The sequence below is a fragment of the Gopherus evgoodei genome, chromosome 9 (assembly GCF_007399415.2).
Source record: "Gopherus evgoodei ecotype Sinaloan lineage chromosome 9, rGopEvg1_v1.p, whole genome shotgun sequence".
Classification (NCBI taxonomy): domain Eukaryota; kingdom Metazoa; phylum Chordata; order Testudines; family Testudinidae; genus Gopherus; species Gopherus evgoodei.
Genome location: NC_044330.1, coordinates 37,541,901 through 37,557,099, shown reverse-complemented (window position 1 = coordinate 37,557,099; position 15,199 = coordinate 37,541,901). Strand labels below are relative to the sequence as shown.

The following is a 15,199-nucleotide window of genomic DNA, read 5'->3' as shown; positions in this document are numbered from 1 at the left end:
TTTCAGGTCTTACAAGCGCAGTTCTCTTTTGCATGTGAGGACTGAAGCCTACTCCAATAAATAAGGTAAAATCTGTTTTCTCTGATCTCTCCTTACACTTCAGCACTTTAAATACTTCTTTTGAGCATCCATATCTCTTATTGTACAGGACAGTACTGCAAAACTGTCATGAAAATTCACCAGCACAGGGATAAACTTCACCTGTCAATTTACCATGACACTGAAACAAAATTATAATAGTTTATTCATCCATCCAAAAAGTTCATTTGAGCTAGACAAGTAGAGGTTTTTTTAAGGATGCTATAGGTTATGAAGTGAGATTACTGAAAATTTTAGGAACCCATGGTACTGAGTGTAAGGGAAGTAAAGGAAACTATAAGGTAAATTTGTTTTCAGATATTAGTATGATATCACCATTACAATGCATATGAGTGAAAGGAGGATTCATACAGAAGAAATAATACTTGGTACCTACCAAAGAACCTTTCACCAAAAGGACCTCAAAGTGTTTTAGGTGGTTAAGTATTACTGGCATTTAAAAGGTGAGACTATTTTGATACAGAAATGGTAAGCATCTTTTGCGAAGTTACACAGTATGTCAGTGGAAACGTTAGGAATAAGATCAAGGTGAAACTCCTGGTCTCAAACCACTAGATCACACTGCCTCACTGGAAGATATTTCATAGAGCCACCCGCCTCTCCCAAAAAGTTCAATATTCTGAAATGCCCTCCCACCCAACGTGGGACATTCAACCGTCATTTTGTAGTAGCAATTCTTTTTTCTGACAGATAATCTTTAACAATAGAAATAAAGCGGGTGTTTTCTGTATCTATTAAAAACTTTAATTTGGTATTTAAATGAGTATATTGTAATCAGTTTCATGCCAAGTAAATATTTATTAAAAGAAAAAGAAATAAAGGAATAAAACTCAATTTAAGAACAGTTTGAAGGAGCTAAGTTGTGTGCTGGTAGCTATCTTACCTTTAATTTAGATATCATATTTTTCTCAGAGTCATCTGAAACACTCTTGTTTGTAAGAAGTCTTCTTGCCAAGTGCTGTTTATAGTAACGTTCAAAAACATCTTTCTCTTGCATAAACCTAAACAGAACCATTGCCTTATCCAATATAGTCTCTACTTCTTGCTCCGTTAGCTATAAAATAAAGAAACAATTAATTTGCTATTTTTAGTCTCTGAGTACATATTTCTTATACAACCAAAAGTAATGGAAAAGTAATCTACAGTCAGCACACACAACCAACCAATACTGTCATACAATCCAGTTACACATCCAGGACAAAGTTAGGCCTGCTCTACACTAGAAAATTAGGTCGGTTTAACTACATCAGTCAGTGATAAAAAAATGCACACCCAAGCAGACCTAAGATCCTGTGTTGACAGCACTAGATTGATGGAAGAATTCTTCCACCTCTCAGGGAGGTAGATTACCTATACCAAAGGACAACCCCACCCGTTGGCATACGTAGTGTCCACACTAAAGTTTTAAGTATAGACAAGCCCTTCGACCAGCTTGTACCCATGATAAAGTATGGAAGTACTAATGCTAAAATGTCTCATTTAATTGGATTTAGCTGCTGCATCCTTAAAGGTTTCCTCACCACCACTATGGCAAATTAAAGACTCTCTTTTTATGATTCATACTATCAACGCAATTTGCACCCTTAATTAGTATTCCATTCCGCCTGTGGGAAGTATGATTGCAGATGGGCAGAAGTAGGACCATTGTGGTAGCAAAATGGCCAAAGGGCAGGGCAGTCATATCATGCAAAGAAGAAAACCAAGTAGTATGAAAATGGAGAAGAGACAATGAGGAGGGGAAAAGCTGTGACATACAATAGGAAAAACTAGTATTTTACTTAAATATCTACAAAAGCTCTAAACAAAGTACAGAGAAATGCTACTGAAATGACATGTCATTTTAAATTAAGACTTAAAGCTCATTCACAACTCATTTTATTGAATTTGACTGTTGCACAGAAAGTGGGTAAAATTTCAGATTTCATAGGATAAAATAATTTATAATTAATTAGAGTTTATAATTTAATTTCTGAAGCACTAGCAAAAATATAAACTATAAGGATCTCAGAGATTTTCTTGCAATCTGAACACATTAAAGGAAACAATTACAAAATAAAAATCAAACAATTCTGACCAAGGTCGTCAGCAACACTCAGCATACGCAGCTCTAATTAAAAATTTGCTGAAACAAAACTTTTTTAAAAAAGGTTTGGAAATGAACACACTGGTCAGTACTTCTTTCCATTGTGATTGATCTTTCAAACTATTATGCTTTATTTTCTTTCAAATTAGAAAGAGTTAATAAAACAGAGAAGCTAGCCAGTGTCTTTTTGAGTCAGCTGTAACATCTTTTCTAAAGGAAAATCTCTTAGCTTGTTATACATTCTTCTTGTGTAATATTTTATATTCAAGTAATACTGATCACAGTCCAGCAAAAATAAAAAATTTACTCATAGACTGAAGGACAGGAAGGGACCTCGAGAGGTCATCGAGTCCAATCCCCTGCCCTCATGGCAGGACCAAATACTGTCTAGACCATCCCTAATAGACATTTATCTAACCTACTCTTAAATACCTCCAGAGATGGAGATTCCACAACTTCCCTAGGCAATCTATTCCAGTGTTTAACTACCCTGACAGTTAGGAACTTTTTCCTAATGTCCAACCTAAATCTCCCTTGCTGCAGTTTAAGCCCATTGCTTCTTGTTCTATCATTGGAGGCTAAGGTGAACAAGTTTTCTCCCTCCTCCTGATGACACCCTTTTAGATACCTGAAAACTGCTATCATGTCCCCTCTCAGTCTTCTCTTTTCCAAACTAAACAAACCCAATTCCTTCAGCCTTCCTTCATAGGTCATTTCTCAAGACCTTTAATCATTCTCGTTGCTCTTCTCTGGACCCTCTCCAATTTCTCCACATCTTTCTTGAAATGCGGTGCCCAGAACTGGACACAATACTCCAGTTGAGGCCTAACTAGCGCAGAGTAAAGCGGAACAATGACTTCTCGTGTCTTGTTTACTACACACCTGTTAATGCATCCCTCTTAAAAGTTTAATTCTTTTGACTAGACTTCCTCCACTAACCATCTCTGGCCCCACATTTTCATGCCTAAATGCAACACTTTAATTTGGTTCACAAAGCAACTGAAGACAAAAAAATAAAAACTGAGCAATTGTTTACCATGCTTGAGTCTAATTTTTTTCCCTCATCCATTGTCTGTATGTTAACTGTTTAGCTTATAAGGTTTTTGTGATAGGCAACTTGTTTACTTACATATCTAAAGCATTATGCACACAAATGCACCATGTAATAGTGCATTTTTAAAAAGTATAACATACATATTCACATAAAAGTTTATAAAAGTATACAAAGTCAACTAGTTTAGTTTAACCTGCTACTGTTTTTCACAGATTCAGTATAGCCTGGTAATTGAACTTGTACTTACTCCCTTGACTCCTTTTTTCAGCTTATCATCAATAAATAACGAGAGGTACTCTGGAGACCTAGAGTTGAGATTGAGGAAATACTCAAAGTCACCCGCAATAGTTTGTTTGAAGAGCCGGTCATTATTGAAAGATTCTTGAAGAAACCGATCAAACCTACTCTTCAAATCCAGTAAACCCTTAAGAAAAATAAAGCATAACATTTTATTTTTACAAATATAATACTGCTAGTAAGAAAACGACACTCCAGTATTGCATTTCAGGAGACCATAGTTAAACAGAGATTCTGCTAATTTAGCATTTATCTACATATTTCGCAGTATTATTCAGAATCGTTACTTCGATTTAAAATTATGTTTCTAGTTGCTGTAATTCAAATTTATGGTCAGACGAAACTGAAACCCTGAAATAAATGGACTAAAACAACTGCATTAATTGTGGCGTGATTATCATAATAGGCTGTTTAATAAAGAAATACTACCATATGCTTTAATCTATCTTTCTTTAAAATTGAAAAGCTTGTTTTATTTTATTATTTTAGGGGAATGTGCCTTTTCAGTACTACTGGCTGTGGTTCATTCTTTGCAGTGAAGCACTTTAGAACAGTAACATAGGCAGGAAAGTGTCAAGTACCAAGCCCTGGTCTACACTACGAGTTTAGGTTGAATTTAGCAGTGTCAGATCAATTTAACCCTGTGCCCATCTACATGATGAAACCATTTTTATTGACTTAAAGGGCTCTTAAAATCGATTTCTGTACTCCTCCCCGATGAGGGGATTAGTGTGGAAATCGACCTTCCTGGGTCAAATTTGGGGTAGATTGGATGCAATTCAACGGTATTGGCCTTCGGGAGCTATCCCAGAGTGCTCCATTGTGACTGCTCTGGACAGCACTCTCAACTCAGATGCACTGGCCAGGTAGACTGGAAAAGCCCCACGAACTTTTGAGCACAGGTGATCATGCAGTGCTCATCAGCACAGGTGACCATAGAGTCCCAGAATTGCAAAAGAGCTCCAGCATGGACCGAACAGGAGGTACTGCATCTGATCGCTGTATGGGGAGACAAATCCGTGCTATCCGAACGCTATTCCAAAAGCTGAAATGCCGGAATATTTGAAAAAATCTCCAAGGGCATGAAGGACAGAGGTTATAACAGGGACCCGCAGCAGTGCCGCGTGACGCCTACCAAAGAACCAGAGAGGCAAACGGCTGCTCTGGGTCAGAGCCCCAGACATGCCGCTTCTATGATGAGCTACATGCCATTCTAGGAAGTGCCCCTACAACAACCCCACCCCTGTGCTTCCCTCCTTCCCCACCCCCTCCCGGGCTACCTTGACAGTTATCCCCCCATTTGTGTGACCAATGAATATAGAATGCATGAATTTGAAACAACAATGATTTTATTGCCTCTGCAAGTGGAGATCAAAGGGGGGAGGGGAGGATGGCTGGCTTACAGGGAAGTAGAGTGAACCAAGGGGGCGGGTTTTCATCAAGGAGAAATAAAAACAGAACTTTCACACCATAGCCTGGCCAGTCATGAAACTGGTTTTCAAAGCTTCTCTGATGCACACTGTGCCCTGCTGTGCTCTTCTAACCACCCTGGTGTCTGGCTGCGCGTAATTAGTGGCCAGGTGATTTGCCTCAACCTCCCACCCCGCCATAAACATATCCCCCTTACTCTCACAGATATTGTGGAGCATACAGCAAGCAGTAATAAAGATGGGAATATTGGTTTAGCTGAGGTCTAACCAAGGCAGTAAACTGCACCAGTGAGCTTTTAAACGTCTAAAGCACATCCTACCACCATTATGCACTTGCTCAGCCTATAGCTGAACTGCTCCTTACTACTGTCCAGGCTTCATGAGCCACGGAAACACGAGGTAGGTGTGACTGTGCAGTGCTGTCGACTGGGAGAGCAGCCTGAGGCAGAAGCCTCCAGCTGGCATGATATTCCAGGCAGAACTGAATCTCCATTAGACAAAACTTAAAGAAGAGAATGAGTTAGATTCATTCCTATTTTTGTCCAGGTACCCCTGACCGACCTCACCAAGGCCGGCCAGGAGCACCATGTCTGCCCAGGCGCCCCTGACCAACCTAACAGAGGTCAGTGAGGAGCACCCACAGGACGACGACGACAGCTAGCAGTTGTATTGTACCATATGCCATCTGCAAGGCAAGGCAAGGCGAGGAAAGGGATGCTGCTGTGTAGCACTGCAGTGCCACATCTGCCAGCAGCACCCAGGAGACATACAGTGACATGAGCTGAGCAGGCTCCATGCTTGCTGCGGTATGTCGTCTGCACAAGTAGCCCAGGAAAAAAGGCAAGAAAAGATTTTTTGCCATTGCTTTCATGGAGCAGGGAGGGACGGAAGGAGGGGGGCTTGATGACATGTATCCAGAACCACCCGCAACAACGTTTTTGCTCCATCAGGCATTGGGAGCTCAACCCAGAACTCCAATAAGTGGTAGAGACTGCGGGAACTGCGGGATAGCTAACATAGTGCAACATTCCGAAAGTCAACGCTAGTCTCGGTACTGTGGACGCACACCACCGACTTAATGCGCTTAGTGGGACACACACAATCAACTGTATCTGTATAAAACTGTATCAAACTTCTATTAATTTGACCTAATTTCGTAATGTAGACATACCCCAAGTAATTTTAGCCTCAAAATTACAAAGGAAGTATATAGTCTACAGAAAGAAATGGTAAGACAAATCTTGACTGTTTCTCTTAATGTCAACCAGGGACGTGACACCCATTATTTTAGTCATATGATGTTGTTCCCATGCCATAGGAGACACCACAATCAAAGACGAAAGAGCTACTCACTATTAATTATGAATATGTATTAATAAAGGAAAAGACGGAAAAACAAAAACAAAACTAGCAATTTCAGTTACAATCTCTTCTGTAACCTACCTTTGCCCATTATAAACTAATTCCTATGAAACTGAAGAAAGTATTTAAGTTACTTAAAAGAAGCCAGTCAAGAGTTAAATTAAATAGCATGTTTCTTATAAATCCATCAATTTAATTTAAAGAGTGGTTTTGAGACAGGCAAGTTAATGACTATGAAGAGCCATGAATTCAAAGTAAATCATGCTATTTTCTCTGTCTATCCAGGTTCGCTTATGTCTCCTTTCCAGGAATACACAACAACTGGTGTTAAGAGGAGAATTTTGAAGTCTTTCAGCTTTTTCAAAAATAGATGTTTTGTTCTGCTTTTTAACATAAAACGATTCTTAGAGTTTTAAAACTCATCTGGTCATCAACTAAGGCGTTTTCTTCTTAATCCTTTGAGAAGTGGTTCTTTTCTGAGTCTAGTAAAGAAGTTGCTTAAGCATTGCCACATAACTAATTAATTCCACAATTATTATTATTATACTCAAATGGCTTCTTTTAACTAGTAACCAGTAATATGGTTATTTGATTCCATGTTGATAGATAAAACTTTAATATAGTGATGATAATTAGGAAATTACACTAAATGTTTGCATTTAGATACAGTACAAGACATTTGCAAATGAGCATCCTCCCCATACACCCACATATTTAAGAGTTTAAGGAACAAACAACAGTTTTCACCTTAAGAGAAAGCATGGGGTAAGACGTAAATCAATATTGTTCCAACTACAGGTTTTCCTTAAAAAGATAAATGAGTGCTTATAGAAGAAAAGAAATCAATTTTAATAAGAACATTTCCAGAACTCTTTGTGTGAGTTTAAAACTAAGGCTTTTTCCTCTATGAAGAAAGGAAAATGAGAGGAAAGGCTGACAATAGGCTCCTGGTTCAGCTTGTGTGCCCTTGACAAACCAGGTGCTACACATCACTTTCCTTTAGCTCCAGAGGAAAAAACGGTATCTGATCCCTTAACAAGGAGGATGTGTCCTGCTTTTTGAGAAGACACTCGTTGGATGGTTGTTGCATTCTCCAGTAGCATACCTTACACAATTCAAAACTACCACCAAAAACTCTACACAAGATAAAAATTACTGTTACTAATATTCAGGTCCCTCTTTCAAACATCCCATAAAACCGCAGAGTATTAAAGTAAAACAGACATAACAAAGCTGCATTTCAGAGCCTCTGCAATTGCCTCCCTCTGTCCCCACACTCAACAGGGCATGCAACACTGCCTGGAAGAGGTATTTTGGGTGGAAGTGAGAGCGCATGCATGGCAAGAGTGAGGGACTGCCCATATGCTCATTCAGATCTGCCACCTTCCCATTGGCTAGGAGATATTTACAATTACTTCCCAAAACCACATCTTCCCACTTGCCTATCCTCCAACCCTACCCCTAGTCTCAGCTGAATTTTTAGGATGTTGCTTTAGGAGTTGTGTTTTTAGGATGCTGCGGATAGATCGATCACCTGTTTTGGGACCAGGAAGGAATTTTTTCCACAGGACCAAACTGGCCGAGGTCGGGGGGAGGGGCGGTGGTGTTTGACCTTCCTCACATCATCACAGGGTATGTCTATGCTGCAATTGGGAGCTGTGAATGCAACACATGTAGACATAGTTGAGATAGCTTCCATCTAACTAGATCAAAGCTAAATGGAGTAATAATAGCAGTTAAACCATGGCACAATTATGAACTGACAGGTCAACCACACACCTCATTTGGAACCAGAAGTACGCAACTGGGCAGCAGCAAAGACACACACACACACACACGGGGCAAGTACAGTACAGTACTGTGTTCAATGTAAACTACTAAAAAAATAAAGGGAAAGTTTAAAAAAAGATTTGACAAGGTAAAGAAACTGCTTGTTTCATTTAAATTAAGATGGTTAAATGCAGCATTTTTCTTCTGCACAGTAAAGTTTCAAAGCTGTATTAAGTCAATGTTCAGTTGTAAACTTTTGAAAAAACACCATAATGTTTTGTCCAGAGTTATGAACATTTCAGAGTTATGGACCACTTCCATTCCTGAGGCGTTCGTAACTCTGAGGTTTAATACTCATGCAGCTGCTGCCCTAACATACAGCCAGAGTCCTGGGTGGGTGGGGCTGGCCTGTGCAGTTGCCCCTGCTGCCATAGTTTCACTGCTACTGTTACTCAAGCCGGCTTTCATCTAGTTTAGGTAAACCTACATATGCTGCAATCACACTCCCAATTGCAATGTAGTCATACCAACGGTGACACAGTTGAGTTGTAAGATGTAGAATGTGAATGTTTAATATTAGGAAAGGTAAGACTGTTTAGGTTTTGCAATTTATGGCTGGTGTCCAGCAAGGATAGGGTGAAGACTGCCAGCTCTTGAGATAAATGAGACCTGAGATTTAGCCGATGGACTCTGCATCTATATGAGAAAGGGAGATCTGAAGTCAATGTACTAAGGTCACCCCCTTGGCCACCTGTTTCCCATTTATGCAGGGGAAAGCAAAGTGAATTCAGGCACAAGTCCTAGGAGTAGACTTACAAGGGGTCTACCCCTTGGTACTGGTTTTATGGTGAGAGCTTTGTAACTTTACACTCCTAGTATGGGGGAACAGGGTGTGGGCGCATACTCTCTCTCTCCTCAGTGTTAAAATTAATCAAGTTGTGGCCTAAAAAAAGTGTACATCCATCTATGTGGTGTGTTCATTCGCCTACAAATCCTAATCATTACACCTGGAACTGCTAAGTACAGATTTCTGGTCAAGAGGAAGTATTCTCCTAGAAACTTTTAATGCCTGTCACTTATTGGGAGAAATGCAGAGATTTCCTAGGAATTTCTTTAATTAGCCTGAATATATTTCATTTGATAAAATAAGCAAATAAAAACAAACATAAAAGCTATTATTCTCCAAGCACCATGCGTATGAAAGTAATTGAAAATATTTCCCAAAGTTCACCACAGAGAGGTTAGTAATAACCTAAAATTATAAAGGTATCATTTTATTACTAATCATTTTTGCATCAGTTTGCATCAGTTTAACCCCCATATAAGGCATTGCTCAAACATCTTTGCTACCCTGTGAGAGAAATAAAAAAACTGAAAAGACGACAACGAGAAGTTTTATCTACCTGAATATAGTCAACTGGGTTCTTTCCTTCTCCCTCTTCAGATACTAGAGCTTTACCTTGCTCCCTCAGGTACGAACTCATACACTCACACATTGTCTTCAGGCCATTCGGCACACGGCTAAATAACTTGTACATGCAAGCAAGGTCTGAAAACAAACACAGTGAAATATTGTGCACTACAGCCAACATGTACCATATCTGCATGCATCTTATTCATTAGACAAGCAAAATAGGTATGAAGAGGACAAGTTCTGCCTCAGAAGATTCACATAGAACAGTCTCTCCAATAAAAAAAAAAAATCTGCTAACAAAACAAAACAATACAGCTTCAATTCTCTAGACCATGAGACATTTATTAGTGGGGATGTGCTGTAAATTTTGTTCAACAATGTAGTCTTCAAATTCACCATTCCAAAGATCAAACACCTTATTTAAGGATATGAGAGAATACTTAAAAAATTAAAATAGAAAGAGGCTAATTAAATGACTTTCTAGTTTTCACTTAAAATTGCTAAAATGTGTTAAATTTCCAAGGCAAATATGAGTTATTTTCAGCTAAAACAGACCCAAATCCATCATTTTACATTTGTCAATAACGTAAAAATCTTCAACTTATTTGCAGTAACAATTTCCAGCTCTTGCCTGAATTCCTATCTTGAGCCCCTTTATTCCTGCCTTTCTTTGGTCCAAGGGTTTGTGTGTAGAACTGGGGGGTTGGGGGGGGGGAGAGAGAGAGTGTGTGTGTGTGTGTGTGTGGAGTTATGTTATATAATACTTCACACACACACTTTCCTCTAGAACCATCATCCTCTGTAACTGTGTCAGAAGTCTTTTCTACTACTTGCCTCTAAGCCATGCCTCTCTCCCATTGAATTTCTGCCTGTTCTGCCGCCACCAGCTCCCTATTTTGTTCCTATCTACCCCACTTAACTTTAATGGCTCTCCCACTTTTAGTGTCTTCTGTATTCCAGCATGCTCTTATCTTGAAAAAGATCTTCACTTATCCCACTTGCCTTTCTCACTCTCTTCCTATTACACTCACTACCATCTCCTTTTCCTCCTCATCTTAGCCTCAAAAATCTTAGTATTTTGCCATCTACTTGCACTTCTTTGACTTCCTATTCTCTAGCTCTGGAACTCCTCCTATTAAATTAATACAGATTCTCTGTCCCTTTCTTCTTTGCCTGGTGCCTTTGAGGCTGCTGATTAATCTTCCATCTTTAGCTTTCTGTTGGCTCTCCTCTTACAAACCAACTGCTCTTTCAATATCTCCTTATCTTCCTTTCTCCTCCTCTCTGTTGGTGTCATGTTTTTGGTATCTGTTCCAGATTCCTCCCCTACACACTCTTGACATCATGTTCCCCTAAGTTCAGTTCCCATTGCTATGTAGATGATTTTCTAACATAAATACTTCATCCACAAATATTTCCTTTCTATCCAGTCTTACTTTGAGCTGTCTTTCATATAGGTTTGAATCCCTAGTTATCTCAGACTAGATGTGCCTCCAAAGCTGAAGATAACTTTCCATACAATCCTTCACTGACCATTCAACTACTCATCTCACCAGCTGGAAAGCTCAGTCACTTTACTTTATACTTTATACTCATAACCCATTAAGCATAGTCCCGTCACCTCCTCTTTAAATAAGATGAACATTTTCTCTTTCCACACAGTTAATACCTTTGTCCACTCACACCTTGGTTCTCTGTCACTGACTAGTGTTACCTTCCATCTGACTTCCTCATGTTTCTAAAGTTGCTTTGGGAACAAGGGACCATTTACATAAGAGACAGCTCAGTTATCTTCCTGTTCCTGCTGTTGTGATATGAACACTGTTGTACAATTTATTGCATAGAAACAGTAATACATTACTTAGCACTTCTATGCCTTTTTTCCTCTGAAAAGCCCTACATTAATGTAAACTCAAAACCCTGTTGAGTTATAAAATGAGATATTTTTAAACTGATGAGGAAACCGATACAGAGCTTGTGTGACTAATATTCTTCCTTAATATGAGCCTCTGCATTTGACTGACTTTCTTGATTTCCTCCTTTTTCCAATTTCTCTTCACTCACCTTATTCTTACAAGTTTCTCTATTTTAAAATGGTGCTTTAGTCACATGACTGAAGTTCTGTTTCCACTGTGAGCGGTCTTTGAGTATGTTACTTTTACTCTTTCTTTTTAAGTTACAATTCTGAAGTCAGAGTTTTAGCTACCTCATACCCTTTTGACATGTATCAATTCCTGGATGTCCTACTACTTTGAAGACTGAGGATGAGTGAATATGTACTGAATACTATTAGAGCCACTATGCTCACCTCTTTGCTGTCCTGAAGGCTCAAGGCCTCTCTTGCTGCAGGAAATTATAACTAATCACTCCATGTCTCATGCTCACCTCTTAAATTGCTATCTTGAGGAGAGGAAAAATGGTGTGCTTTTTTATTATTATTATTATTATTATTATTAACAGAACTGAGACAATTCTTCTCTGTAATGCAGTTTTTAGTCTCTTCTCTCAATGCAAGTCTACTCTTAAGTGAATGGCTTACTCCAGCACTTCTCAAACTGTGGTCTGCTGGCCAAAATTAATCTCTGGAACATTTCTGACACTCCACAGAAACACGCATTTTGAGAACAATGCATTGGAAGAGTGGCAGGTTGGCATTACAGTGGTTCACAGAAGGTAGGAGACATATGATAGTATAAAGCATTCATTCTTTTGCCAAAGACTCTTTTATATTTCACTGAGAAGCAGAACATTTGACATTAAGCAAAAATATATGACAGGTATGGTACAGTCCCTGCCCTGAGGTGACTGTGATCTAATTTACTTAAGATGCATTTAAAGTTGTAGCAACTTTCACAGATATGTTTAACACAGAACTAGTAGGGATTTTAAGCTTCCATAGGAACATCAATACTAAAGTGTAAAGAGAACCCATATTGAGACTTAAAAGCAAGATTATAAGTGTCACAAGAATATCAGCAGCATTCCAGGCATTTTTGCTTCCAGTGCGATCTAGTCTTACCTTCTGTCTTTCCATTTTTCAGCATATGAACAAGCCCAGAGTTCTCCATTTCCACTATAGTCTTCATGTGTTTGGATATAAGCTCCCTTTCAACAACTTTCACAATTGGCTCTTCTGTTGATTTATCAAGGCAGTGCATCACCCGTTCTATTTCTTCATTAATTCTAGCTTCTACTTTCTTTATATATACTGAAGCACTATTTTCAGCTAAAAATTTCTGACTTTCCATCTGTGATAAAAAACAAAAACAAATTAATACTTGAGATACTTTTACAATGGGAAAGTACTATAAAATTTATTCTGCATTAATCACATCATTTATAAATAGGCCCATATCAAATAGAAAAATGACAAAAATGTGAAATCACTATACCTATGATCCTACAAAGATTTATGAATGTACTTAACTCAAAGTGTGTGAGGTCAAAGGGCCTACTCACATACCCAGGGTTAAGCTCATGCCTCTGTGCGCACAATAAGAACACTGGTTTCTCTTGGCATGGCAAGTCCAGTGTCCAATTTCCAATAGCAGCCATAGTCATACGATCCAGAAAAAGGCATAAAATCCCCCAAACAGTATACCTAGCTGTACAGTACAATACCATGGGGAAAAAGAGGAAAGATGGAAATTTCTCTTTAATTCCCGCTAGCAATAAATTTGAAATGTGAGGATTCACAGCCTTTATTATTCCAGCTAATTTCACTGAAGGGTATACTATTTCATATCAAATTGTTTTTAATCCCTATTGGTCAATATTATACTTTTGTTTCTCATATTATACAGTCCAACATCTTTAAATCACTACAAATACACATGAAACAAACATCTCCAATCAATGGTGCACAGTTATTCTGAGGTATTTAGAACTCATATGGAAAACAAGAATTGGAATCAAATTGTTCCACTGGATTATTTCAATTTAGTCTTCCAACATACTTTACCTGGAACCTATAGTAAATTTTATCTGCCATTATGATGCTGAAATTGCTTAGTTTTATTAATATAGGTCTTTTTTGGAGTTCAATTTTTTTTGAAATCGACTAACCTAAATTTCTGTCAGTAAATTTTGCTATCTGGTTTTCTCACTTCCAGATAGTTAATACAGTGGTTCTTAACACGCGGCCTAATCAGCACACAGCTGCAGACCATGTGATATACTCAGGGCCATACAGGTAGTATATATATTGCGTGGATGCAGCCCACATAACACAGAGACCTGCATATTTACCACAATGGTAAATAGGTATTAGAAATCCTGCATTGATAATTTTTCTTTAACAAATTACCTAATATTTAACTAAGGCTCTCCAGCCTCCTTTCCAGAATTATTTTTGGCAATTTCTTTCTTTCTTTTAAGTCAGCTCATGTAGACCATGCTGCAGTTCACAAATGAAGTAACATTTTTGATTCTGACATTTGTTAGCAACTCATCTTAGTTCCCTCAGATAAGGGAAACTCAAGTATAGGAATTTTTCTGGACTATTTTAGACACCTAAATACTAATCATACACTGGTACATACTGCTGTGTAACTCTTTTAAAATCATACTGCACATGCTTGCTGATTTCAAGTAATTTTGCAGGATATGGAAACTCATCCCCATGAACATGAGGGCAGGACTGAATCGCAACCATTTTTAACAAGTGGCATTTTTCCCCCAACTCAATTTTTTGCTATGAAATTTGTTGAACTTTCTTAATCCACTATTCAGGGCCACCCTCAAAAGGCTATTTAGGAAGATTTCATTATTCTTTTATTTTATGCAGTTAGAGCCCATGAAATTAAAAATTCTGCATTACACTTAATCACGCTCATAAGGCAGTTTCCCAGATAATTTCACTTTTGTACTGACATTATAAAACACCCGGATTTAAGATTAATTGGAAATGTTTATTATATAGTCGTACCTAAAAACACAAACACCCTCCCTATTTATCAAGTTACGATTACTGAATACTGCGCTTTGATTCTTACCAATTGTCCTACTATTCAGGAAAATTATAAATAAGGATACGATTTGGTCACAGATTCATGACTTTAACAGATCTCCGTGAATTCTTCAGCTTCAGCACTGGGCAGTGAAGCTCCAGCCGTCAGCCCCAGGTGGCTGGGTTCCGGCTTTGGCCTTGCTGTGACCATACATTGATTTGTATACATTTTCCCCCATGACTGTTGCATGAATTTTGTTTAACTTTACCATGACAAAACGTATCCATAATTATAAATGTACTAGCTCTATTCTATATATAGTTAAAATACAAATTTAAGTAGCAACATTGATGTACCTGAAAGAATTCTGCAGACATCTCCAAAAACGGAGCCTCAAAGTCTTCTTCATAGACTGATCTTCCTTCAAGACCGAGAATCATTAACATCTGGCAAGCATTTCTTATTGCGCCTCTGCCAAAAGACGTTAACAATTTAGAAATTCATACATGCTTTTAAGACAGAGCAAAAAGAAGAATATAAGTTAAGGAATGGTGTCTCTAGCCTCTGCTTGTCAGAGAATGGAGATGGACAGCAGGAGAGAGATCACTTGATCATTGCCTGTTAGGTCCACTCCATCTGGGGCACCTGGCATTGGCCACTGCTGGCAGACAGCATACTGGGCTAGACGGATCTTTGGTCTGACCCGGTACGGCCGTTCTTTTGTTCTTAATAAAATGGTAC

The 15,199-nt window shown here is 38.5% G+C and overlaps 1 protein-coding gene across 1 annotated transcript in view; it reads right to left on the bottom strand.

Moving 5' to 3' along the window:
* Window positions 1-15,199, bottom strand: part of CUL3 (cullin 3) — a 113,829-nt gene that overhangs the window by 35,042 nt on the left and 63,588 nt on the right. The window contains exons 5-9 of the mRNA XM_030574653.1: window positions 14,815-14,929; window positions 12,529-12,757; window positions 9,499-9,644; window positions 3,484-3,660; window positions 983-1,153 (exon numbers count right to left, since the gene is read on the bottom strand). Of these exons, the coding sequence (XP_030430513.1) occupies window positions 983-1,153; window positions 3,484-3,660; window positions 9,499-9,644; window positions 12,529-12,757; window positions 14,815-14,929 (838 nt within the window). The remainder of the gene's footprint in view (window positions 1-982; window positions 1,154-3,483; window positions 3,661-9,498; window positions 9,645-12,528; window positions 12,758-14,814; window positions 14,930-15,199) is intronic.